Genomic DNA, 27969 nt, shown 5'->3' with positions numbered 1-27969 from the left:
TTTTCAAATTACATTAAGTACCTACTAAACATTCTTACTTAGGTCTGCATAAGAATACACATTCAATGATCCTTATCTGGAGAAAATTTATAGAAAGTAAATACCACTTTCTCTGCTATTGTACAAGTTAGTATCTTGGGCTAGTGACTCAGTGTACCAAGATGTGGATATAAATTTTCTGAGTAAAACTGAGATATAGGTGCCAGTGCATGTGAAAAGACACATAAAATAACAAAAACCACACTCTTCCTTCCTTTGTGTCCTTTAACGACATGACTTAGATCAACAGGATGTTTTAAAACCAAAATCCTTTTCAAGATTTTCATCCCAAAAGCTAGATGCCTAGTTCCATCTCAAGCTCAAAAAAGTGATGAAACTCCAGCCAAACAAAACCCTGAAAACCTATCCTCTTTGTTTAAAAATGCAAGGCTTCACAACACAGGAATCTCCTCCCCTAACTGATTTTCAAAACCACACGGATTTTTAAAACCCAAGGTATAATTACACCCAGTTTTCAAAATCAATGTGAAGGAGAGCATGAGGGATGGAGTCTACAGAAAGAAGCAATGCACATAGTCCAAAGCTACTGAAGGAAGGCTGCCTTTTCTACTCAGAAAGATCCTGCTTTTAGAGGATTATTTTCCCTATGGACATGTCTCTTAAACCTGCTTTCACTCTTATATGGTTAAAAGGTATAAGTGTGAATTTCGGCTCAACCACAGCAACTGAGCACCTCCTTAATCCAACCTCTAAACCCCTACTCTCTTTCCTTAATTTAAAACTAAGCATATAGGTTTCCTTATCATCTGGCCTGTTAATAAATAAATAAATAAATAAATAAATAAATTAATAAATTAATAAAAGCAGTGTCTCTGCTGCCTCAAAATGAAGGCGAAACACTGGGGTACCAGCTTCCTTCCCCTGCCACTCAGATAAAGGCAAAGTACCTTGAAGAGACAGTATGAACACAGTTAGCACTAATGCTACCTACTGCATCCTAATAATATCAAAAACCAAGAAAAAGGAATGCTGTGAACTGTACACGAACATAATACAAGACTCACCTCTAAAGCACTCCTGTCTTTTATTGACTGTTACACAGCACTGGGGATCCCATTAAGTCTAAAACCAGAAAAGTTTACTTTTTGCCCCTGCCCTTCCTAGGGCTACATTAGTGGTACCTCCATGGTATGGGGTTTACATGGCAAGAGTTTGTTAGCAAGGGGAGCTGCAGTGGGGACTCTTCTGAGAAGATGCCAATGGCTGCCCCATGTTAGACAAAGACAGTTCCAGCTGACTCTGGAACAGACCCACTGCTGAGCCCATCAGTGATTCTGAGAGCATTTCTTTGATGACATATTTAAGAATAAATTGAGTTCCCCAAGTTGAGTTTGTTTTGACCATGACAGTAATTTCTGAGTGATCCCCTTGTCCTTATCTTGAACCACAAACTCTTCATTGTGTTTTCTCCCCCTCTCCTGTTGGTGGGGGACAAGTTACAGAATAAGCACAGCCAAGGCCAACCACAGCCTCTCATGCATGGAGGCGACCGTCCTGAAGTGTAGCACACACCCAGAAGCACAGGCAAGCTCTGTGATAATAGTAACACCAGGTCAGTTTGGGTGAACTGGCACTTTTGCATGCTGAAGTGCTCATGGACAGCCTTTTCCAGCCACACTCAGAGTACTGCAAGGGTACACTGCTGACAAATAAAATGGGACAAGAAGAAAGATACAACAGGGTATTTATGTACACATACATACATCCCCCCAGGATTCACAAGCCTCAAAGTGCAATCAAGTTCTGGACCAATTTCCAACTAATTTTTGGAGTTTATAGAAACAATTTTAATATTATTATTTCTAAACTCATCTGAACTGGAAAATCTTGTGGGTAGCATTTTGGCTGACCAAGTAAGCGAACAAACAAAAAAAGTTCAAAAGATGTCTAGCAGCTTTTAATTTCACATTGATTTTGGTGTCTGGAAAACTCAGATGGAAACTACTGACTAGTTATATTTTAGGTAAAGTTACAGCTGTCTAATCCTGACCTTTTTGCTCTTCCTAATTCACTACTTTCTTTTTAACCTGTGGAAAAGATGAAAAATCATCACAATCCAATAACTCAATATATTTTACTTACCTTAAAGTCATTGTTGTATCTACCAAAGTTGACTCGGCCCATATTCTCTACCAAGATGTCCAGATTTGCTCCAGCCTGCCCAGTTATATTTATCTTAAGTGATTTCTCCCTTTCAAGGACACCCTGAGGTACCTATATGAATTGCAACAAGAAGAAGAAAACAATAAACTCTGAAAACCAAGAATGCCCTGTTACTTATTTTTTCAACTTGCATGAAAAGATTAAAAGTGCAAAGGAAAAAAAAGAGTAAAGAAAATCCCTTTCCTCTCCATCTCCTGCATGTGAGCACATGCATACACAAAGGGCTTCTACATCAACCTTCCCATTTCACTACATCAACTGGCTGTGATAGTGAGTTTTGATGCATCTGATTCACAAAAGCAAGTTCCCAAATTTGGTCCAGTGACTGAAAAGATTTTGGCAATATCAGTGATTTAATCTTTGGCTTCATCTTCCAATTATGTGTGCAACAGTATTTAGTTTTATTTATTCCTATTCCTACAACGCAAGAAAAGATGAGCTTGATCTGGACACAAAGGTGATAAGAGTCAATATATATCAAATATTAATTAACTGTAAAATACATGAATTTATATTCTCATTAAGCAAGGCCAAAACTCTGCTTATGGAAAGAAAGACTAAGTTTACATTCTGTACAATAAACTTTTTTTTTTTGAAACTGTGGTTAGAAGCCAGTTTTATAAGGTAAGACAAAGGCTCAGACTTTCTCCTTCTTCTACCCTCAAAGGAAGAAATAAGAGAAAACTAATAAAAAAATCTTTGCAAATATTGCAGAAAGCCACCAAGTATATATATCAGTAACATATTCCATAAACCTGCAAGTAAATCCATTCTCTAGGTCTTTTATTCACCTCAGTCATGAATATGCATCAACATTCAAATATGTCAAAAATGGCAAGATAATAGATAGTCATGTTTTCTGCAATACTAATTTGAACATCGGGTATGCATCAAGTATATACTTCCTTATTTTCCTCATGTGATTAAATATGATCAGGGTTGCTTTGGTAATCTGAAGAAAGGAGGAAAAAAAAAAAAACCAGTCTTCATCCTCCACTTTCATGAAGGCCACTGATAGCAAAAATTAATACCAGCAAAAAGTGATTTTACCCCATTGACAGAGACATAGGCACGATCATGGACTCCATTTAAAGTTGAAGACAGTGGTGTTGGCTCCACACAGTTCTTTGGAAGTGTAGTTCTATACAATACATATCCAAAATACTAGGAAAAGAAAAGAAAAAACCCAACAGATTAATGAACCAAGTAATTCTGTTGTTTCAATTCAGGTCATGAATTAAAAAAACCGCACATTTCTGCCTACATGCCTGCACTGAAATGCTAACTTTCATTCACCTCAGACAGTGACTATCACAGACATCATTTCAGGTTAGAGCTTATTTTGACCTTTAGGTAATGGGTGACCTTTAGGTAAACTGGTGAAAATCCCTTTATAACTGAGTTTACATAAAAAACTTGTAAGTTCACTTCTCACCCAGTGCCCAGAAATTGATACATCCATCAAGTCAACATTATCTAATTATCCATTAAATACTACATGGTTTACATGAGGAACATTTTGGAATAATTTTCACTAAGTTCCCCATCAGGAATGGAAAGAATATAAAAGTCATAGTCATTCCTGAGACCTTAGCAGACTGGAGAGTTGGGTGGAGAGGTAAGTAACAAACTTCAAAAAAAGGCAAGTGCAGGGCCCTGCACTTGGGGAATAATAACCCCATGTACCAGCACAGGCTGGGGGCTGATCTGCTGGGAAGCTGCTCTGAGAAGAAGGACCTGGGGGTCCTGGTGGACAACAAGCTGTTCCTGAGGCAGCAGTGCCCTGGGGACCAAGGAGGCTGATGCTATCCTAAGGACATTAGGAAAAATATGGACAGCAGGTCAAGGGAGATGATCCCACCCCTCTCCTCAGCCCTGTTGAGGCTGCCTCTGGAATGCTGTGTTCAGTTTGGGCTCCTCAGGAAAAGAGGACACAGAACTACTGAAGCAGATCCAGGAGAGGGCTATGAAGATGATTAAAAAAAAAAAGCCATTTAAGACCTGAAAATTAATATTTCAGAGAGGAGAGAAATCAAGGTGAAAGCCTGGACAGCACAGACACCTACATCCACAGGAAGAAGAAAGCCTCAGGTGCAAAACAGGAGCACTGTAGAATATGAAAAGGCCTCCAATGCAAAAATCCAGGATACCTTTATAATACTATTACTTGTGTCCTAGATAAAGTGTAAGACATGACATAAGAAGAGTAATACCACAGAGGGTTGTTCAAATAAACTCCACAAAATTACTGCAAAGTGACTACTGGAGGAATCCTCACCTGCTTCAGCTCAACAAAAGTCAATGGGTAAGTACTTCTCACTGGTCCAGAACGTGACAGTCCATCAAGAACCTCCAACACAGTGCCTGCCTGCAGCACAGGAAAGGCAGATACATGAAAGTCAGTAAGTTTCAGTTGAAATAGAACAGCTTGCACATCCAGCCATCAAGTCAGCTAGCTCCATGTGTCCAGAAGGTTAACAAATATTTACACCATCCTTGCAGACATTTAAAATACAATATAGCAGACACAACTGATGAACTCTGAAAGAAACGTGGCACATGTAGAGCAGTGTTTTAATAAAAACAGATGCTCTAATTTTGCTATGCATTCATAAAAATAAAAGTGACCCTTTATTATTTAACTAGAACTACCCCAGGAGTTTCTCACAAAAATTGTATAAACAAACACAACTGCTCAGGATGATTAATACAAAGCAATACATTATCTAAATTTTGCTCAGTTATACTTAGTATCAACTAGGGAAAATGCCAGTGATTCCCACTGAATTACTCCAGAATCATTCCAAACTAAGTAGGGATACAGTTTAATTCCATCAAGAGCCATCCAAGATGAATTTACTCTATTTAGTCTTAAATTATTTTAGAAACTCTAAGGCTGTAATTAAGTTGTCATATGTAAGTAGCTGGACTGGTTTTAATGAGACTGGGGACAAGGTTTAGGCTAGTCACACACATAAATACCTTGCTGAATAAGGATTTAGATATGTACAATTAAATTGCCTTTAATTGCAAATATAGAATATTCTACCCATCTATGATTCTCTCTCAAACACCATCATCAGTTTTAGGTTAGTTAAAATGCACACAATATGTCTAATGTCTTACAAGCTCAAAAAATCAATTGCATATGATTTTTCATGAAAGATGTCAGTCTTTTTCCCCAGAATTATTGTCACTGTTCAGTGGTAGCTACATATTAGACATTCAGACACCTCTCATATACCAGATTTACATTCAAATGCTTAATAAAAAAGAAGAAAAAAAAGGTGTTTAACAGTATGTAAAACTATACTGTAAGAGTACTCACAGCAGTACAAACTTCTGAAGGTACTTAAACCACAGAAATATTCAATAACAGAAAACTGAACTTTTGCACAATTTCCATGAAAGTTATACTGAAATATTAAAATGTACATACATTATTTTGCAGTGGTGCAACAGAAGCCAGCACGAATTGTCCATGTACACATAATTAAGTCTGCAGTTTTGACTGGGATACAGTTAATTTTCTTCACAGTAGTTAGCATGGGGCTGTGTTTTGGATTCTTGCTAAGACTGCTGATAGCACAGGGCTATTTTGGTCATTGCTGAACAGAGCTTACACAGATTCAAGAACTTTTCTGCTCTTCTCACCAGAGAGCAGGCTGGGGATGCTCAAGAAGCTGGGAGGGAACACAGCCAGGATAGCTGACCCCCACTGACCAAAGGCATATTCTGTACCATTGGTGTCATGCTCAGTAATAAAAGGAGGAAAAAGGAGGAAGGAGAGATGTTTGGCATGACAGTGTTTATCTTGCCAAGTAACCAACACACACAAATTGTTTGAAAGGTGTGTAATGTGGCAGTCTGGAACATGGTTAGTGAAGAATACAGTAGTGGCTGGGCTAATGCTTGGACTCAGTAACCTTAGAGGTTTTTTCCAACATTAATGATTCTATGATGGAGCCCTGCTTCCCTGGCAAGGCTGAGTGCCTCCCTCTGCAAAGGTAGTAGCAAACGAGCTCCTTATTTTGCTTTACTTATGTGTGCAGTTTTTGCTTACCTCCTGAACTGTCTTTATCTCAACCCACAAGTTTTCACACCTCTACCTTTCTGATTCTCTCCCCCACCCTACTGGGAGAGAATGAGTGGCTGCATGGTGCTCAGCTGCCTACCAGGATTAAACCACAAGGACCACGTAGACACAGATCTAAACAGACTTCTGAAATGAGCTTGTCTTAACTCTAGCTAGGAACAAGCAAGTCATAAGTAAATAAAAGGTAACACCAGCATTGTCTGGAGGTTGGGTCACCCTTACTAGCCCACAGCTAACCATGTTCACTTGTGCAAGAATACTGCTGGTCAAGCATGGCTTGCAAAATTCTGATGAAAGTTGCTTGCTCTTATATTTTCAGTTTAAAAGTCGTACCTAAAATCATAATAATTTTTCATACAGTACAATTTCCCAAACATTCCAGACTGCATACATGGTCCACTCCTTATCTTGTGCTCCTCCAAGGGAGCCAGTAATCTTACAGCAATATGCAGGACTTGCCAGGCCACAGGAGAGATTTAGCTAAATCAGGTCTAGAGATGAGCAAACACTGACAAGGGTAATTTATAGAATTGAACAGTTCTGTGGGCATTAATAGTCTTAGCCCTAGGTGGACAGCAAAACCAGAAATGAATACAAGCAGCATTAAGACGTGGCTGTGACTTGAATGAACTGCTAAGCAGCAATGAATGCTGCTTTGTGCCTTGCTGACCTAAATATTAGCAGCTTGTACATGTACCTGTTGGACTTTTTTTTTAAGTCCTTGCTACCAAAGGGGCTTCTCTTCTGAATATGGGTCAACCAGGTATGATTCACTCAGGGATTGATAGAAGGCTGTTTCTTTGAAACTTCAGTAGTTTATTTTTGTTCGGCTTTTCAGTCTTCGGTGGTACATACAAAAAAAACCTTCCAGACAAGATCTGGTCTTGCTGCAAACTCCTGTTGACTGCTACTTAGTGGACAATCAGTACCACAAGAGAAATTTACCAGTAAACTTAAAAATTACAAATATTGTCAGGAATTTTTAAAAACAACGTGTAAAACAATAGATGACTGCTAAAAATAAAAGCAATACTTATTTAGTCCTCCAAAGCAAAGTCTTCAAAACCCAAGTGTAAAGTCGAGCATGACAGAAAAAAGGAATGAAATAGCTCCAACAGGAATATCAACTACAAGCAGCATCCTGTTTGCTTAACCCCTTTCTAGACCCAACACACACCAGCACTGCCTGCTACTTGCTATTGCTTGAGCTCTCCACATTTTAAGAGCTGAATACTTCTCCAGAATTTACAAGTCTGCAGGCTGCTGTGCTATGGCAAGCACTTCCTTGTGACCAAGCATTTCTCAGGGTCCCTCAGTTGCTAACCAGAAACTATCACTGCTCACAAGCCTACATAGCCATGTGGATACACTGCAGGAACTAAGATTAATTTACCCCCCCCCTCTGGAAACAATGCTTCCCAAGTTCTGGGGCTTAAGTCCTTAAAACCTATCATCTTGTTCACACTTCTACTGTGGTTCTGCCTTTGCTTGCCCTCATTCCTCATCTTCAACACTTCTCTTCTGCATCTGTCCAACAAGATTTTTTCCATATCACCTGCTTTCCTGCCTTTGCTTTTACATAGCAATGTCAGTGTCCAGCATCTTTTAATAAACTGTATTTTTCCCACCCAGGAGGATTCTTTAAAATAAATCAATAGCTCAGAATGAATAACTGTCTCGTCAGGGGAGTTGATACTTAAGGACTGAATTACCACAGAATATCTTGAGGAAAACAAAGATAGAGAACATCTTGCTCTGGTTACATGTATGTCTGTAAAGTACATCATATGACCCCTAAAAATACTCCAGAGTCTCCTTTCTCTCATCCTTTCTGCAAAAGTGTCAGAGGAGTTGGTTCACTGGAGTAGACACAATGCTCTCTGTGGCAGACTGACTGCTGGACCTCAGCTGCAGAGTGAAGATCCACACAGTACATGTGTGAGCACTGACTGTGACTGCAAATAACATAGCTAGGAAGTTTACTGTTACCAAAGCTAAGTGCTATTATTTAGAATATTCCCTCTCTGATAGTCACCAAAATACATTAAGGCTTCTTCACACAACAAGGTGTATTGGAGCTGGTTCCAGCTGGAGCTAGAAAGGAATTGGGAAGGCAGCTTTGGGCTGGCACAGTACAAACCCTCTGTGATTGGAGGCTCGACTTGTGTTGCAGAGTAACCCAGCAGAGCAAAAGCTAAGCAGTGGGTCACAGAGCAATAGGCCACCTTCTTCACAGAAAACAGTTCCAGAGGCTCTCAGTGCAGATGGCAGTATATGTACAAGCATGACAGGAACCTTACATCTGGCAGTTTAGACATGCCATTTGCATTCCTAAAACTGATGTCTGGAGAGTGAAATGCTTCCTCTCAAAAAATCACAAGGTGTAGAATGGGCAGATCAGGTCAAAGATGCAATATTTGAGCAAGTTTGGTCATCTGACTCTTGTAAGAGTCCAGCAGCATTTCTTGAAGGCATGAAAGAGAAAGTTTATCATTCTACTGAAACTGGACAGTCTTATCTGAGAGCCACAACCCATGACAAGATGGGAGAGTCAATGTCTGATAACTGGGCTGCCAAGTGCTCGCAACCAAAGGCAGGAGCGACAGTGGGTGTAGCGGTAAGAGCCTATAATTAGTCACTGCTGCCAGTTCACTGAAACCTCATATGGGAAGAAGACATTCAAAGGTTCTTGAAAGTGATACAGATCTCTTTCAACTTCACAGATGAACCACTTTTATGCAAAAAGTTCTTCTGCCCACCACTTGAGCGGAATGACTTGAAAATGCCTGCAAAGCCTTATCGCTACTAAAATTTGCAGTGCTTCAGCTGCAGAGATGAGATACCTGACTAACTGGAAAAATAACTGCCAAATTGAAATTACAGAGTGTGAAATCAGAGCATTAGGAGTTACAGTATCCAGCACATCAACTGCAGTAATCTTCCCTCTCAAAACTTGTCTGTGCCCAGCAGAAAGAATATAGCCAAGTTCATACCTGCAGTCTCCTCTGTTGCCCATTAAACCATCCACTTCACTCACTGCAGGAACCTAGTTCTCAAATGTATCTCACAAAAAATTGTCCTTGGTCCTAAAATGATGGTGCTATGGTCAAACCCCAGATACTTGTGAGCTGACCAGCTATACCACTATTGTCACACAGGCTGGGTTCTGAGTGCTTAGTTGTGTGTGCTTTTCCCTCAGCAGGAAACCAATTTAATTTCTCTCATTAGCTACAGATCTTGTCAGAAACTTTATCAATAAAACTTTCAAATTTATCAAAAATATTCCACATTCAAAATTTAAAGGTCTGGAAGTATTTAAAATACATATATCCTACTTTTCCTTCCACTTTAGAGGCATCACGAGCTTCAGAAACACTTTGTTGTAAGTCTCATGGTGACATTCCCCCAGCTACATGAGTAATTCCCCAGCTACTGATACATGAATAATCTTAAACAACTATGAATGTGTTGTGGTAATAATATATTAATTTCAGTTCAGCAAAGCTTCAGGCACATACTGCATATTGTAAACACTATCTTTTTACAGCCAGGTAAGATGCATTTGATCATTTTCTAATATGGGCATGATTCCTAATTCCCAAACTCTCCCTCCTTCCTGAAAGTTTGCTTTCAAGGTTTTCCTCTTTATTTTGTAGAATATCTAGAGCCTGTCGTGACACTCTCATAAATATTTTTAATAAAAAGCAAACAGGGAGCATTATGAAAAGATACACATTGTATTACAGATGTTAATTTACCTTCTGCAGGCGAACCTTCCCATATGCAAATTTGGGTGTTGTTGGAGGGATAAGACCTTCTGGTAACTCCTTATACTAGAAAGAGAAGGAGAAAAAACACACACAAACACACACAAGTTAAATACAAACACACTTTAACTGAATTCTCACTTTACACTTCACAACGTACAGAATTATGACTTTGGCTAAAAGTAAATAACCTCCCTAAAGGTTACAGCTGCATCTAGTCTTCAGATGAAGTTGTTTGGTTTTTTTTTTCAAAAGAAAAAAATTGACTTGATCACATATGGTGAGCAATTTTTAATAACCATTCAACATTAGGTAAAGGTAAAAAGTATAATGAACAAAGTGAACTACCAAAATTTCCAATGCCCTTGGAGCCCTCCTGTGGCTATAGCCTCAGTTAGTCTCTTCCACAGCTTTTCTGCAGTCCTCTCCCAGTCCATGGGAGCTTGAGTGAACCTTTACAAATCTGTAAGACAATAATTCCTTCTGACCCTTTGTGAGCAACACTTCCTTGTAGGAATTACTGTGACAGTGTTCACAGGGGTCTTAGGATGAGGGAAGAGATGAGGATCTGACTCTATGTTTCAGAAAGCTTGATTTATTATTTTATTATACATATTATATTAAAACTATACTAAAAGAATAGAAGAAAAGATTTCATCAGAAAGGTAGCTAGGAATAGAAAAAGAAGGAATGATAACAAAAGCCTGTGGCTCGGACTCTCTGTCCAAGCCAGCTCACTGTGATTGACCATTAATTAAAAACAACCAACATGGGCCAATCAAAGACCTACCTGTTGCATTCCACAGCAGCAGATAACCATTGTTTACATTTTGCTCCTGAGGCCTCTCAGTTTCTCAGGAGGAAAAATCCTAAAGAAAGGATTTTTCATAAAAGGTGTCTGTTACAAATTACTAGTCTCTTGTGCCTTTCCTTTCAGTGTTATGATATTCCACCACCACCACCTGCTACTCCATTACTGCCTGGGCTGGGGTCTTTGAGAAACAGGCCTGGAGACCACAGCTCCATGAAATTCCTGAGGTCCCATCTTTAGCTTCCCTCTGTTCCTGTTCTAGATAACTGTCCAGTCAGTCACAGGGAAACATGACAAAGAAATGCTGACCACCCCCCTACTTCTGGCTGCTTCTTGTCCTGTACTCTTAAGAATAATCACCAGAAATCAGCAGAGAGAAGGGATGAAGGGCCTCCACTCACTCACTACTTTCCTGGACACCTTTGAGATGTGGCAGACCAGACAGTGCCTTTTTGCCCAGTACTTTGGCCTTCTCCTTTCTGTGCCTACAACCTTCTTTTCTCCTTGCCATCATCGCCTTCTCCCCTCCTGCCACTATTTAATAGCCACTCTTCCCATCTGTTCTTTCATTAACGAGACATGGCCTGTCTGCACATCACAGAAAAAACTTCTGCAGATGAGATACCCATGTGAACATGCAATCAAAGCTTATATTCTAATAAACATGTACAAAAGACCAACCTTGTGAAGAGTGTCTCCATCTGCAAATTGGTAACTTTGGAGTGCTTACCTTGTCAGGGTTTTGTTCAAATAAATTTGATTAGGGGCTGAAAGGGATTTGATTTAGCTGGAGGCTTTGTGTTTTGTTTTTAACAGACTACAGCACTAAATTCCCATTGCTACCCTGTCACGTGTCAGTCATGGATGGATGAAAGCCTGATTTACATTTCCAGTAAGAAGTTAATTTCTTCTTTGTATTGGAACACAATCAAGATTCCCAGATTTAAAGAAAACAAAAGTTGTATTCACCCAAGAGGAGAAGTCAAAAGCAGGAAATTTCAGACCCAACAGTAAAAATTAAAAGAATGCTATCAGCAATTGAAAGAAACTGTAGACTGAAATTCTTCATTACATTTTTTAACTAATGGAAACTGTAAAGAAAGACTTAAATGTTATCCTTGTAGCACAGCTAACATGTTGAACATAGTAATTTGTTACAAGTAACTTTATTTTCGTTCATCAGCTTCACCTCAAACTGCAACTGAGTAGATAATTTGTTACAGGTTTAGAATCCACAGTAGTGACAGGAAAACATCACTGAAAATCTATGGGCATGCAAATTAAGAAACAAACCAGCCACAGCAAAAAATGACCCAATACACCTGAGGTTATAGTGAACATTTCACATCTTATCAAGGCTCTCTCACTGCACTAGATTACTACTTACATCTCAGAGAGGGGTCTTGCACCTTGAAGAAAACAACTCAAAATCAGGAAGTTTGTGGATTTCTCTGGTAAGAAAAGCTGTATCAAGACAGGAAACTCCCCTTGGAAAGGCCATCAAAATTATCCCATCAATTTATCCCATCAGGCTTAGGGATAATGGCGAAATTGAAGAAAAAAAATTCACAGCAGGCCTTCCACAGTTCAAGAGATAAAGGCATTCTCAACCCTAGAGAAAGTGTAGTACACTTTTGGGAGACCTACTCTTAGAATAAAAATGTCTTCTAGTGCATAGGAATGTTGCTGGTATGCAACAGGATAGTGACTATAAGCCTGAGCCTTGGGATTCACATGGAACCCGTTTTTAAGCCTCATCTGAACAGCCTCCAATGCAAGGCTATTCAAAACACAGACAGAGGTTCCATGTTCTACTTCAGTCTCCAGTTTGTGGAGACACTGTGAATTTTTACAGCAAGGCAAAGCTGGTCCTACCCACTAGTTGCAGTTTGTGAAAACACAAAACGAAGATGTGCTCTTTTGAGTGAGCCTGGTGTTTCTCAGAGGCCCAAAACCTCAACATGAAGTTTGGGACAGACAGCCAAAGCACTAAACTGCAGCACAGATTGGGCTGACATCAGGACATCAGCCTAAGCTGACTTAATGGCTGACTGATGCTGCAAGGAAAAAGCTCTGTACACTCCTCCTCCATCTCTACTCCCAGCCAAACCCTTCCCACCTCCCTCTGCTCCCCCCATGGCAGCACTGGCTCTCATCCTACTGAGTGAGCTGATTTACCTTAATGACCTTGAGAGAAAACAAATACAGCAAAAAAGAAGAGCTGAACCATGTCAGAGTCAGACCTAAACAAGTACCCTCTCCTCTAAAAGGAAGGAGGAAGCCATTGGGGCAGAAAGAACAGCTAGAGAGGTGCAAGATCTTTTCTTTTTTGTAACAAGAAGCAGTTAAGTTGGCCTAATTGTCAGGTTCCATTTCACTTCCCCCAACTGCAGAAAATAGTACATTGAGGAGTAACTTAACACCAACACAAGAACAAGAGAGTTTGGAGGATGTTTCAAAGAACCATTCTAAAAATGTCCTGGGGATACTCACCATACCAATGACTTTTCTCAAGACAAAATACTTTTCTGTCAGATCTCCTGCCTCGCTCAGGGGAGCATCATAGTCATAACTAGTGGGCTGAGGCATATAAGGCATATTAGCACCTAGGGGAGAAGGGAAAAAGAAAAAGCAATAAAAACAGTGGAAGAGATGGATTTTTTTCCAAAGGTATCAACTGCCAGAATTCTTTCTGATTACAGACAGATTCTGCTGCTCTTTTAGATTCAGTGTAGGCCTTGACATTTGGGATTTGGCATAAAAAACTGTTCCTGAAGGAGGACAATGTCCTTGTGAGCTTACACCATTCTGTGAACTATTCTGAAGAGAAACACATTTATTTGTATTCCAACTGTTTCACAGCACTGAGTGAAGCAGAAGTAGCCTTGGAAATGACAAATACCATGTGGGTTTGGTACAACATGCTGGCAATAAACCAAGAACAGCTAGTGCAGTCATGTCTTTTGCCATGGACAAGTAGGCACAGCTCATTCTTTCACAAAATACATTACTACCTAATTCAAAAACAGCTCCCCTCCACCATTAGTATAATTTAAATAATTTCTTACCATTCCAATAGGCAAAGTTAGTCCCACCTATAAACATGTACCTAAAAAGAAAAAAAATCAGGTTTTGCTGAACTGGGAAAAGAAATCCCCCCAAAAATAAGCTCTACTGAACACACACTTACAGGTTAACGTTAGCACCACGTGCCAGGATTTCATTAAGTGTTTTAGCTATAGTTTCTGCGGGCACAACAGAATGACGGTGCCCCCAGTGATCCAACCATCCAGTATAAAACTCAGAATTAACCTGAAAGGAGGAAGGGCAAAAGAGGAAGGGAAAACATGAAGAGGGAACAAGAACAGAATGCAATGTGAATTAAGGTTCCTAACTGTAAGAGGGAAAGAAAAAAAGGCACCTTGACTAATTTGAGCCATTTTTAAACTACTATAAATACAGCAAAGTACATACTAGATCAGTCCTTTTCAGCAGACTACAGGTCAAAGGAATTAAAGGATTGTTTCAATAATTTTATAGGGACATTTTGAAAACAATTGCGTAAGCATCAAAGAGTTTGGATTTCCTCGGAACCTGGCAACAAGGATGTGTTTCAGATGCTTGGCATTCAAATAAATGATGGAATCAACATATTCTCTGCAGAATAGCATATACAAACTGGATGTAATGAAAAATATTTCAAATTGCTCTCTAAACAACTCCTTAGCACAGAGATAATTTTGTACCTTCAATAGGCCTTCTCCCTTTCTCAAAATGGCTTCCAGTGTTCTCACATCCCACTATAGCTTGTATAAAACCTCTAGGGTAGCTGAAAACAGGAAACAACTTCTAATCTGCCCTTTTAATTCTGCTTTTAACTTCTACCTACACACATATCTCACTAACTTGTCTAACCATCCTTAACATTTCCGCTACTTTGTAAACATTTGTCTTAGCAAGGAAAACTACTGAAGCAAAATCATTACTTTTTGAGACTAAAATAGCATTTGCAGAGCAGCAGTTAATGTGGATTTGACAAACACACAGAGAAGTTCCTCTATTCACTTTTCTGACTTGGAAATTATAGCTTCGTCAACAAGTCCCTAAAATTGTTAAAGCACTGCTGTCAATCCCTCTCTGATTAACAACTTCAAGATTAGACATGATACAAAAAGTTTAAGTGAAAACACATACCAAAGGGCCCTTGGGTTCACTGCTCCTTTGAGCTAAGAATGCTGCTGTGACATTGCCACCTATAAACAGAAAGAAATAAAATTGAGTTGCTATATCCATGATTTTCTGGGTCCATCATTTTATTGAAATTGGTGTCTTATCTCCCTTCCAGCCTAGCAAAAATTACGACAAGAGAGCTGCTCCAGCAAACACAGGAATCAATACTTTTGATTCTGATGTTTAACTTGCAAAACTTATTTTAAATATATACATGCACATACGTATGCCTGTGTAAGTGTCTTTGCTTTTGAGACACATTTTTTGAAAACCCAGCTTTTCTCAGAAATGACATCCTGGCACAAAGAAGTCTGAGATGTGTCAGAATTGCTATTGATCATTGGAAAGTCTAAGTCTGGGGTTACATTACCAAGGCTACGGGCAAGAGTAGAAACCAGGCAATCTCTAAAGAGGTGTTTCACTCTTGATCACTCCTAGTGGCTCAAGCCACAGTGGCTGGAAACAACTTCTCTTGTATAAAGGATATCGGTGTAATTTTGCCTGATTGGTGGGAGGAATGATGAGGAGGACTCCATGATATCAGAAGGCTAATTAATTATTTTATTATACTATTATTCTATACTATATTACACTACATCTAAACTGAAACTGCACAAGCACTCAACTCAACTGAACAAAATCTCGTGACTGTCTGCTGACTGGCAGTCTGGACACGCGCTTGGCCCTGATAGGCCAAGGAAACAAAGCACCATCACTTTGGGTAAACAATCTCCACATTGCATTCTACTTTGGCACAACACAGGAGCAGCAAATGAGATAAGAATTGTTTTGATCATTCTGTTCTCTGCTTCTCTCACTGCTTGTCTCAGGTTCAGAGAATGTGAATCCCACAAAAGGATATACATGAAGACATCCACAATTTCATTCAACTTGCAAGAAAACAGATCCCTGCTAAGCACATGTGCTTGGCTGTAGAGAGAATAAGGTACAGAAGAGGCCAATAAAAAAATAAAAATTAAAAAAAAATATGTGTAATAAAAGAATCAAAAATATCTGTCTTGGAGTTTGTTTCTTGTGCCTTAAGCCTATTTTGTCAAGTCCATGCAGAATAGAAACATTTAAATCCTTAACTCGTCTATCAAAAAGGTACTCTCTGATCACACTACTAATGCTTAGCCATTCTTAAGACCTATAACAGCAAATTGTAGCAGTGTGCACATTTCTAATGATGATCTTCAACAGTATTTTTTTCCTAATAACCTCTGGCATAAAAAGAAATGTATTTGGATGGCTGGATTCCAGGACAGACAGTGGACATTAAAAAACCCCAATACCAAAAAGGAATATTAAAAGAATCAAGGAATCAATGCCAACTATTATTGCTAATTTTTAGGAGATATGTGCTATAAGCAGCGTAAATTGGCTATTCATGATTCCAAGATGGAAGGAAGTGATTATGACTTTCTAACTGAGTGGTCATGGGTGATTCTTGAATGTTTAAGAGTATGTCAAATACACATAAATGCCTGTTACCCCATTTAAACAAAGCAGGCAAGTTTGGCAAGCAGTCAAGTAAGTTTGTCCTGCAACAAACACACAGAGCTCAGAATTTTTGGAATCAAACAGCAGTATCCAACCTGGAGCAAAGTCCACCGTTGCATAAAGACCCTGGAGAGCACCACATTTCAAGTGAAACTGGCTGGCACCATCAGTTGTGAAGAGCACCACCTCATCCCCAAGATGCAGGCGAAAGAGCTTCAGGAGGAAGCGCAGGTAGTTGTAGTCACAAGCAAAGTAGCTTCCGTATTCGTTCTCTACCTGCAGAGCAAAAGCAAGTCAGTAAAGCCATAGCCAATTCAGTCTGCATCTGATAACAAAACAGAAAGCACAAATTCAACCCTCTTCTTCTTTTGATAGCAATATTGAAAATGTCACTAACTCCAGGTGTGAGGAGTATGAGAAGACAAGACTCATTCCTCTCAACTGCACTTTACAGTGCACCCATCACTGTGCAGAGCTAAGCCATTTTCCTGCAAAATTCCATCCCCCCCCAAAGTAACTGTTTAGCTACAGTGATCATAATAGAGTCTCTATTAAAATTTGAGATCTATAACCCACCTTCCAAGCAGACCAATAAAACCATAGAACAGGTTGTGAAATGATCAAAGCTACAACAAAACTGGACATTCAGAACAGAGACATCTACAAATGGCTCACATGAACTGCAAAGCCCTGAAATGGACTCAAAAGGATTTAAGGGAGAACAACTGTGCTACTACTGCGAGGCACACATCTTGCTCCTCTTCCAAGGAGATGAACTTTTCAGCTCCAGATACATTAGGTTCCAATCCTGAAGGTTATTTCTGAAAATCATGTTATAAGCATCTTATTTCTGCCAAAGAGTAATTTTGCCCAGTGCTTCTGCTCAACAGTTCAACAAGATTATCTTGGGCATATTACAAGAAGGGTCTTTTATCCCATCCTGTGCCAGAAATTGAAAAGAAATTGAAATAAAGCTTTGTTATGATCAAATACTACAAATATAGGACAATCACTCCCACACATCTATCTAGAAGGAGTTTAGGAGAGAAGCTACTCACCATGAACATACAAAATTGTGCTCTGAAACATTTACAACTTAAGTTAGGTGCTAAATTAGGCTTACTCCATAATGCTTTTGCTTCTATCTAAGGGTATTCTTATTCCCCTTTTTCTTGTCAGACTGTTTCAGGCAACTGTATGCATTTTGGCTTTATGTGAGAATTGCCACAAACCTCAGATCTAAAAAGTTACACAAGTTCCCTCTATTGCTTTAAACAGCTGTGGGAAACAACCTTGATAGAGCAGATGAGGGCCCTCTGAGTCCTAGAAACAGTGGATTCAGTTCTTTAGGATAAGGTATTTCATCAGAATCTTGCAGCTACCTGAAACTTAAGAAATACCTGTGACACCACCACCCAAGACCCATGTGTGTCTGCAAGAGCAGTATAAGCATTCATGCTGCTTGGGCTCATCTGATTTTCAGAAAGTTACCTGCACCATGATGATTGGACCTCCATTTTGATAGAGATAAGGTCTCATCTTTGGCAAAAGGACACCCATCCATCTCTCTACCGCTTCCAGGTAATCTGTAATACACAAAGTATATATGTTTCACAATTTTTCTGCCTTTTTCTAATTTTGTTTTAAATTACATATGGGTCATCTTTACATAGTGTTCTAATTATGTAAATTATGAACAGCATTTAATGAACAGTTTGCTCTTATATATGAACAAATATGCTCTTCTACTTGTTCGTAAATGCTTCCAATACTGTTTACTAAAAAATAAAACATTTAAATACTGATGAACTTGGAAAATTATCAAAAGAACTTCATTATGTCTCACAGGTTGTCCTAATGCATTTCAACAGGAAGAGAAACTCAACTGTTGATCTATGTACTATTTCTTTAAATAGATAATTTAACCACAGTTAGCAGAACTGAAGTTGGATATGATTTCTATATATTCACCCCCTACACTCACTCCAATAAACACATTAATCTCCTGTCTCATCTTATTCTCCCATGTCTGGTTCTTAAACAGGAGCACATGAGAATGCTGTAACTTGTTCTGGATTGCACGCTGACCAGCCAAGAAGGATCCCCGTTATGAGTGGCTGTGGCAAATCCAAAAACCTCAAAGCTGAAGCATTCTTTTCTTCAATGGTGACAATGTTTCCCCTCTTGGCACCAACTTGACAATACCTTGGAAACTTTCTCCGCTACTTTGATTGTTCTACACACTTTTTGAATGCACACTTCTAATTAAAAGTATTGAAGATTTTACTCACAAGAAAACTTGAGCTGAAATATGAATTATCTAGTAATGGCCTCAAACAGAAAGTTGCCTTGCTGCTACAGTGTATTTTTAATGGCCTTTTCTGATGCCTCTACCTGAATCAGAAGACCTGAGAACAATAGATTTCTTTTCCAACAGCCATGCAGGAAGACCTCCCTGGGAAAAGAAAGGGAAACAGTGACATATTTAGGAATCCTAAGAAGAATTTAGCTGCTTATTAAGACATATACTGAGACAGGAAAACTGATTTTCTACAAGAAAGTAGTAATTCCTAATGAAAAAAAAATACAGAGTAAGAAGTCACTTAGGGTGCATTTTAACACATTATACCAAGACTCTTGTCAAAGGATACATCAATGAGTAAGTCTGTTTACTTTAAGAAATACTTGCACTAGATTTACCCTAGAAGTGAGCTGTTACAAAAGGTTGTATACCATGTCCCATTCTGCACAGATGTAAGGTCCAGCTCTCAGGATAACAAGCAATCCAGTGTCATTGGCAAGCTGCAGGAAATACTCTAGATCTTTGCCACCAAAAAAGTCATACGTGCCCATCCGGGGTTCGTGGTAGTTCCACGGGACATACCTATGAAGAGAGAAAATCACCTTCCATTAGGAAACTGAGACTAAACCAGAATTCTGGAAAACAGCTATTTGCACTACATGCCCCAGAGATCAGTAATGCTGCTGATCCTTTGGATCAGTAGAAGACAGGAGTAACTCTCTGGCCTTTCTTCTGCCAGGTATTTCATACAGCAGAAGGCTTTAAAATTGACACTGAAATTAGGGTTATGTCTGCAGGAGTCCCTATCAGAGCAAGAACAGGTTCTGGTAGTGCCGTTGTGAAACCATGATATCTATTCCAAAATTAAATAAACAGTTTTGAAGCTAGGAAGACAGCTGGCAGCTGTATAGTGGGTGGGAGGTTGATGAGAAGATGAATGTGGTAAACCACTCATGAAGGAGGAGGCCAAGAACAAGCACAAAAGAGCACATGACCCTTCATGAATGGATCACCCAGCTTGCACAGGAAACACCAACCAGGCTGTCGGGTCTATGCTGCTGCCACTGCAAAGAATTTGAAAAACACCTAAGCCTCAAATCATATTGCATCTAGGTCCCAAAAGTTTTCATTGACCAAGAACAATGCAAGTCCTGGAAAACCACCACTGGAAGAACACCTCAGTTAAGAAATGTTAAGGTGCCCAAGAACTTGGACAAAGTAAAGCTTAATTTCAACTAAGTAATAAAGATCTCAAACAAGCACATCACCATTTGAAAGAACACGTCTCTCCTACCTCTAGGACTCAGGAGACCACAGCCTCAGCACAGAACATCTCACAGAAATAAAAAAAAAAAACCACCAGGTTGCAAGACAACAAAGAAACAGTAATCTACCAAATATCATGAGCAGTGTTGTAGCTGATAATCCCTGCTTGACAACCGTGTTTGCCATGGTACTAAATGGCAGTCTAGCACAGACAGACTAAAATTAGGGATGAGTACACTTGAGTAAGGATTCAAGGGAATGTGAAAAATCATTCCTCTAAAGTTTCTAAAATTACCAAAACTGTGTCTAGTCAAGCAAAGATCCTCTAAGGCAACACTTTCCTTACTGCCTGGGTTTGTTAGTATGTTCCACATTTAATTTTGCAAAAAACACCCAAGAGGGAAAGAAAGTCCCTAAAACAATGCTTTCAATAAGGAAGAAAAACAGGAGCCCTCTCATGAGTACACTGCTAAAATGGCCATACACGGACAGACAAGTATATGAACATCAAATACAAAATCTATAATCTTTTAACCTTCGTGAATATTATAGCATCTCAAATGCCAAAATTTTAAGCCTCTGTTTGAAAAGATAAAGCTTCAAATTTGAGTGCCAGGATGGAGTCAAAGCAATGCACTCAGGCATCAAAATGCAGATTTTTCTTCTTTGTGGTATATTTTATTTCTGTGTCAAGCTGCTCTAATTGTTTCTGAAGCACAATTAACTCACTTGTAAAAAAACCTACATGTACATTTAATGAATATATGAACCATGTGAAAATACACTCATTGAATTATGAACTTGTTCAGAAAGAAGTCTTAAGGTTTAAATGCATTTAATACTGTCTGAGGTGAGGATGAAGGGGTTTCTCCAGCTCCCTTATGCTCAAGATGGAAGAAAATAGAAAAATCCTTCCAGAAACAGTTTTCATTTATGTCACATGCTCGACCACAAGACTGGAAAAAAAGCAGATTCTAACAGAGAAAAAGGGAAGAAGCACAAGAAAAAGACCGATCTGAAACCATTGTTTTATATAATGAATCATGATAAAAATTTATTTTAAACACTGGTCTAAAAATGGTTACTGTGACACTTTAATCCAGCAATATATTTTCTACAGCTAGTGATGGTCTCAAATGAAATAATTGAAATTTTATCTTTAATGATTATATTTGTTATGTACCATTGTCAAAATTTACAGTCAGTTGTTAACCCTGTACTGCTTTAGCTACAGAATAATGAACTTATAAAGGAAAATCTCATCCTTTTTCAAACTTGAAATATAGTATTTATTCTGTATGAGTTTACTTTCCACACAATTTTTACTTTACACACAATTTCTAAGCTCCATGCTATAACCTTCCTTTCTTTAGAAGTTACAGATTTCCTCTCCTATTTCAGATATTATCAACAGGCAAAAAATCACACTTTAACTTCTTTAATGTACAGATAATTCTCTCTGTAATATCAGAGTGGGATTATTTTAATGGTGTAAAATTGAATAAATTGTACTACTTTCATCAACGAGCATGCTAGTTAAATTACTCATATATGAGTCTTTAAAAACAGTAATTTGTGTTTAAATTTTAAATATTCCATATTCTAAACAGCAGCTCCTTCATAGAAGGACTTTGTACAGGTTTACACTCTTCTGTTCATTAGTCAACAAATAGAGTAAAACAAAGAAAATGCTCAACATTCTTTAACTTTCTATGAGCCTGTAAAAGTAACTGTGGATTCTTCCAGGAAGCATCTCCACTGCTCAGTAAATCCTGTATACATCTTCTGCTCCATCTAGTGGCAATTGTTTATCTGCTCTGCACAAACAAAACAAACCCCAAATCTCCTGTGCTTTCCAGATGCCTTCTTCAGCCAGCACTCATTTCCATCTGGCAGACACAGGTCAGAAACTGAAAACAAGGACAGTTGCCTGTGTGACCAGACACCTCTGCTGAGGTGGGGAGTGAGCTCCTCAGCATCCTCCTCCACCACCTTCTGGGACATCACACCAACCACAACATTAAATTTAAACCTGCTCTTTAGAAGGGGTAAGCCTTGATCTCTTAGGCTTTAATATAAGATCAAGCTTACTGTCATCTGTTTTCTCATGTTCTGTTATTGCTTAAGGTGTTACCAGGTGCAGACAATTATATTCATGTACAGACTTCACCTATTCCAGAGACCAGGAGGAACTGCTGCCTCAGTCATGAGCTGAATGATGCATCAAGGCACAGAAAGCCTTTTGGAAAAAAGGCTGCAGAGAACAGGAAGGAGAACATGTCTGGTTGGCTTTATCCACAAGGTATTTACAAGCACAATCCCATAATATAAGGATCCTGTGTCTCTTGAAGTGGTAAACCTCACTGGGAATGCCTTGATAAGAACAAGGAAGGTTCCCATATTTCAAATTATAGCAGGACCATTCCCTGTCTTATGGAAAAAAATCCCAAGCAACAAAATCACAGTCTTCAGATGAGGCCTCAAGACTGGGAGTCCAACCACCACATTCTGCCAGAGAGTTTGGCAGTGCTGCTGCTCATTCATTCCAAAATGACTTCACAAAATTTGTATCTCTGTCCCTTGCTAGTAGTATTATTGATCCAGGAGAGAGTATGCAGAAGAAGAGAAAACAAAAACCCAATCACACAGACCAATTTCCATTTTTTTTACCAAAATCATACAAAATCACAGAAGATTTATTTGGGGTAATATGAATACTCATAGCTTTATCTGAAATAATCAAGAGCAGAAAGACTTGATTATTGACAAACCTCAAAGAAAAACAAAAGGGTTTTTTTGTAGGTGAGGTGCTTTTTTAGCATCAGGAGAGAGAGTGATTAGTGTCAAATGGAAAGACACATGGATTTGACTCTTGTAGAAAATGCAAGGCTCAGGAGCACTTTGTGCTTTTAAAGTGCACTTTCAGATTTATCTTTCTGCTTCTCAAGTACACTTTCAGATCTATCTTTCACCATAGCAGAAAAAATCCAGATGTGAGCAGTAATCAGAGAGAAAGTCAAAGAATCTCAGTCAGCTCTTAGAAAAACAAGAGGAGACTAATAAAGCTGTTATGATGTGATCCAGCAACAACACCCAAAGCCACAGTTGCCATAACCACTTGCCAGTTGCACAGCACCTTTTGTGCCAAAAGAGACACAGCTCAGCTCTCCCAAGACCAACAGAGATCAGCTGGCACCAGCAAAACAACAAATCTTCACTCCTTCCTGCACAGCAGAGAGATACTAATGCAAAACAGCAAAGCAGAGTAAGAGGTCTCAACAAGGGAAAAAAGCAGAAAAGAAAGAAGGAAAAAAACCCACCTTGTTAGTGGGAGATCACAAATGAAGAGGGAGAAAGCAAGAAGAAAAAACCCAAACTGGCCCTGCAGCAATTTTGCCATTGAACAACAGTGACAAAGGGAATGGAAAAAAAATATATCTATCTCAATTCCAGTGATGCATCAGAGACATGAAGAGGCAATTTAAAAAAATAAAAAGAAAAAAAATGGAATATTTGAGAAAGCTGGAAATGAACAAAGGGCATTGAAAACACATGGGTAATGGGAGGAGGAGGAAAATTAATGAGAGACATAAGGGAAGTATGAGACACTATGGATCATAGGAGTCACTGATCATAGGGTCAGTCCCAGGCTGACCTTCAAGCCAGACACCAAAAGGCATAATTTCCAGGTCCACTTTAAATTACTTTTATTTCAGCAAAAAGTAATTACTTGGGCAAATCCAGCAACCGGGTCCTGAGCAAGTGTGTTACCTAATCCCATTGCTCTTATTAATGTGAGCAAAGACAGAACTTGATTCCTTAATAGAAAAAACAAAAACAACCACAAAACCACTCACCAGAGTGACTGCATCATCCCAACACAGGCAAGAGTCTTAAGATATGCAAAAAAAATAGAAAACCCTAAATTTGGAAAAATTCAACTTTTTTTTCTCTCTAGTAGCTGTCTGTTCTTCAGCTACTAACTCTGACTAGTCTCATCCCCAAGAGTACAAAGGAACCATGCAACTTGCAGGTCTAACAACAATACAGATTTCAAGGGTGAGAAACCACTCCTATTGAGCCTACAAGCTCTGCACTGCCAGAAGCTGAACTTTTTACAGCACAAAAGCAGGTGGTTTCAAAGAGAAGCTCTGAGCCTTGCAATGAATTAAGAAAAGAAAACAAACCTGTTTGGGAATTACAATAATTGCCTGAAAAGACTGTGCCTCACACAGTACCACTTCCCTTGTCAATGAAGCCATGGCAAAAATAAGAGAAAGCTGATTTTTTTTTTTTTTAATTTGTGCCTCATCTGTTGAATTAAGTACATGACCAGGTAGAAAAGACAAGGACTAAGGGTTTTGCACGCACACATACACACACACAAATGAAAGCTGTTTAAGCTTTTTTTTTTTAAGAAGTACTCCTAGCTCCCCATCCATTTATCTAAATTTAAATGCTTCTGGTGAAATAGCTTGAAATAGCTTTTAAATGTTACTGCAGTATTCAACAACATTTTCAAGGCTTCTGAGTGATACCAACCCAGGCTGTACTAACAGGTTGTTGTTTCCTCACACCTAGTCTGCCTTTTGACCAGAGAGTACAGTGCCCCTGGCAGAGGCAGAGCATGTACAATTGTTCCATAGTTGCCAAAGTTCATAGTCCAACAATTTATTTCAGGTCACATTTGCACCCTGGGTTGTGAAGCCAGAGGAGTTGCCTATCATCAGGGAAACAGACTGCTGCTTACAACCTGCCCAGCTGCCCCCATTTATGTGGTTAAAAGTCATCCTGTACCACCCTTCACTTCTCCAGAGCTTCCTCACCTATTACTGGAAAAATAATAACAAGTAACAATGGCAGGCTCTTAATGACTTCTCATATAGTTCCCAGGACCACAAATCCCTCGGAAATCAACAGCTACTCACGTTTGAATGGCATCAAGCCCTGCCATCTTCATCTTCAGCAGGCGGTCTTTCCAGTAGTACGAGGGCACCCGCGAGTAGTGAATGCTACCGGAGATGTAACGGAAAGGTTTCCCATCCTTGACAAAGCTGTTGGATTCATAATCAATCCCAAAACTCCTCTCAGGTACATTCTGTACACAAAACTAAACCAAAACAAAAAAAAAGACACGGTATAATTTTTTTCTGCCTTGGAAGACACAGAGAATAGGCTATACAACATCTGTGGGTTGTCTACAATAGAAGATATAATGGTCCTAAAATAAGAGATGGTGAATGACTTTCCTCTAGCTATCTATATCCCACCCGAGTCTTAGCACAACAAATCAGCGAAAGGGAGCCAGTGCAATGTTTCAAAGGATAAAACAACAAGGAAACCAGCAGATATAGTTCAAAGAAAACACACTCCCTCCTGAAAAATGGAGGACAAAATTGCTAAGTGACGGATATTGGCCTACAGGATTGGCCAATATGCCTATCCCTACACTGTCATTAAACAGCAACTGAGATAACACTTTACAATCATTTCAAGACTACAAACTCCGAGGAGGAAGACAACAGTATGTTCCATCAGCAACAAAGGTATTATTTTACAGAAAACCTAAAAAATGTAGTGGAAAATGTCCTAGATACACATAGCAATTCAAAGCATTCTGCCAACAGGGAACAAGTGAAATTGTGTGGTGGATGTGTAGCAACAAGTATGAGAGGATACAGCAGGAGATGCCAGGGAAACATGAAAAGCAAGGGGCTGCCAAGTGCTGCACAGCACAAGCTTTTTATGCTCTGTTTCCACAAACATGAACCCACTCTTAAGATTACCTAACTTTATTAAGATAAATAAATCTTGATTCAACAAAGGTATGGGCATGTCAGGCCTTTCCAAAATCAGGACCACACAGAATTCGGAAATACAAACCAACTGCTTTGGAATAAATGTAACTCAAGGGTTAGGATTCTCCATAGGAAATTATGATGCTATAGTAACTCCAGGCTGTTAGACCTCAAGAAAACTACTGCTGAAAAGGATGTACAGGTAGGTATAGCTGCTTACTTCCTGTTCAATTTAAATGTATGTGACTTTTTCATGATCTTTCATTTATAACCTGCATCCTGACAGCTGGACATGCTGCACTAGGATGGAATTGTCCCATGTGTACCTGTGAAGGAAACTGTTACACCCTTACAGACACCAAGCAGCTGTTTCATATTCTTCAAGTGTTTTTACTCTAGGGCACTGTGACAAGTCACAGCACTAATGCAGAGCTGAGTGCTTCAAAATGAACATGACTAAGTGGAACTCTGAAACCCAACACAATAACACAGAAAAGAAACCAAAAAAAAAGCACCACTATGGATAGAAGTACCTTACACATTAAAAGGCCATTATCCCTGGAAATAAGGAGAGGTGAAATAAATTGCTGTGGTGTCCTTCTGTAAGAGGATTTTAGCTTCCTCATTCAGACTAACCACATCAAGTAGTCTGGAAAAGACACTTAGTTCCATTCATGGCAGAGAGCTGTTGAGATGATGTATGTTGAAAAAACTGTTTACACGCCCTCAGAGACAGACACTTATGGCAGAGAACCATGGCTATCTTAAAACAATTAAAGGGAGGTATTAATTATGAAAGTGATAACCACTGAACCAGTTACCATTTGGAAGTCATGTTTTTGAAGCTGTGACCATAGGTGTAAATCACCTTCCCAACACATACACTTCGTGACACAGTGATACTACGTGGGTGAGGAGAGGGAGGAAGCTACCAGAATACTTCGAATTCACCTCATTCATCATTCATTGTAAACAGACTTCCTTCATGATCAATTCCTCAGCATTACTTCATTGCCAGTGGATGATCCAGAGTTTGCAACAAAAACAAGAGAGCTGTCCTCATGAATTTATGTCTGGCTCTGCCAGTACTGTATACTCACCCTTGTGAATATGCAGGGAATTCACTCCCACTTTGTCTCCCTTGAAGATGGGGTTGTGGCTCTGCTTGTTTGGTAAGCAACACAAACAGCACTGTTTGAGGTGCCACTTCCTTCATACCAAATCATATCAGTGCCCAGCTGAAAATTCAGACCCTTACAGGCAATGATATCATGTTGCACCTTACACCCTCAGAGCATACTCACATGGAAATGAGAAGAAGTAAAGAATTTGTCCTTGCTTAAATCAAGTAAGAGTTTATTTTTGCAACCCTAATGCTATTTCAACATTTAATAATGTGCATGTCTCTTGACACAAATTTTTTTTTCCCATCTTCAACACACAGAACTCAGTGTGTGGCAAAAATCTCAGTGGCAAAAATCTCGCATTCTCCAAATTTACAAAACCAGGTTTTTTTTTTTTCTTATTTAGAAAGCAAACAAATGCAGGTACAAATCCTCCATCTCTGAAGATTTTTAGCCTCTCTTAGACCAGTCACAGAACACCTCTTTCTCCACCTCAAAGCTTAAGTATCAAAATTGAGAACCACAAATCTCTCATGTTCTTCAGTTCCTTCCAAAATATTCTCTTAGTAAACTTTCTGTGCCCTCTCAGTGGTCCTTTTCTCAGCATAACATCCTCACCCCTGCCGTCTGCACCTTTTTCTCCTAGTAGGCTTTAGGCAAATGCAATAGTGGGCTTTCCCACTTTCCACCATGACTGATTGAGCAGTAAGGGTGTAAGAGTTTACAAAACTAGTCAGGTTTTTTTATTGGTAGCTTTTTGTTGGTAAATAGAATGAGTGTGTTAAAACCACTCAGCACAAACTGCTACAATGCATACTGGTACAAAATAAAAGGTCACTAGAAGCCTCA

At 39.2% G+C, this 27969-nt stretch overlaps 1 protein-coding gene across 1 annotated transcript in view; it reads right to left on the bottom strand.

Moving 5' to 3' along the window:
- The window catches only part of GLB1 (galactosidase beta 1), a 41555-nt gene that overhangs the window by 6301 nt on the left and 7285 nt on the right, over positions 1-27969 (bottom strand). The window contains exons 2-14 of the mRNA XM_054636890.2: positions 25127-25308; positions 19364-19514; positions 19025-19085; positions 18122-18216; positions 16726-16906; positions 15092-15150; positions 14088-14209; positions 13966-14006; positions 13391-13503; positions 10078-10152; positions 4502-4591; positions 3274-3387; positions 2143-2274 (exon numbers count right to left, since the gene is read on the bottom strand). Coding sequence (XP_054492865.2) covers positions 2143-2274; positions 3274-3387; positions 4502-4591; positions 10078-10152; positions 13391-13503; positions 13966-14006; positions 14088-14209; positions 15092-15150; positions 16726-16906; positions 18122-18216; positions 19025-19085; positions 19364-19514; positions 25127-25308 — 1416 coding nt within the window. The remainder of the gene's footprint in view (positions 1-2142; positions 2275-3273; positions 3388-4501; positions 4592-10077; positions 10153-13390; positions 13504-13965; positions 14007-14087; positions 14210-15091; positions 15151-16725; positions 16907-18121; positions 18217-19024; positions 19086-19363; positions 19515-25126; positions 25309-27969) is intronic.

The sequence above is a fragment of the Agelaius phoeniceus genome, chromosome 1 (assembly GCF_051311805.1).
Source record: "Agelaius phoeniceus isolate bAgePho1 chromosome 1, bAgePho1.hap1, whole genome shotgun sequence".
Taxonomy (NCBI): Eukaryota; Metazoa; Chordata; class Aves; order Passeriformes; family Icteridae; genus Agelaius; species Agelaius phoeniceus.
Note: the sequence above shows the minus strand (reverse complement) of the source record. Positions and strands in the feature narration are given on the sequence as shown.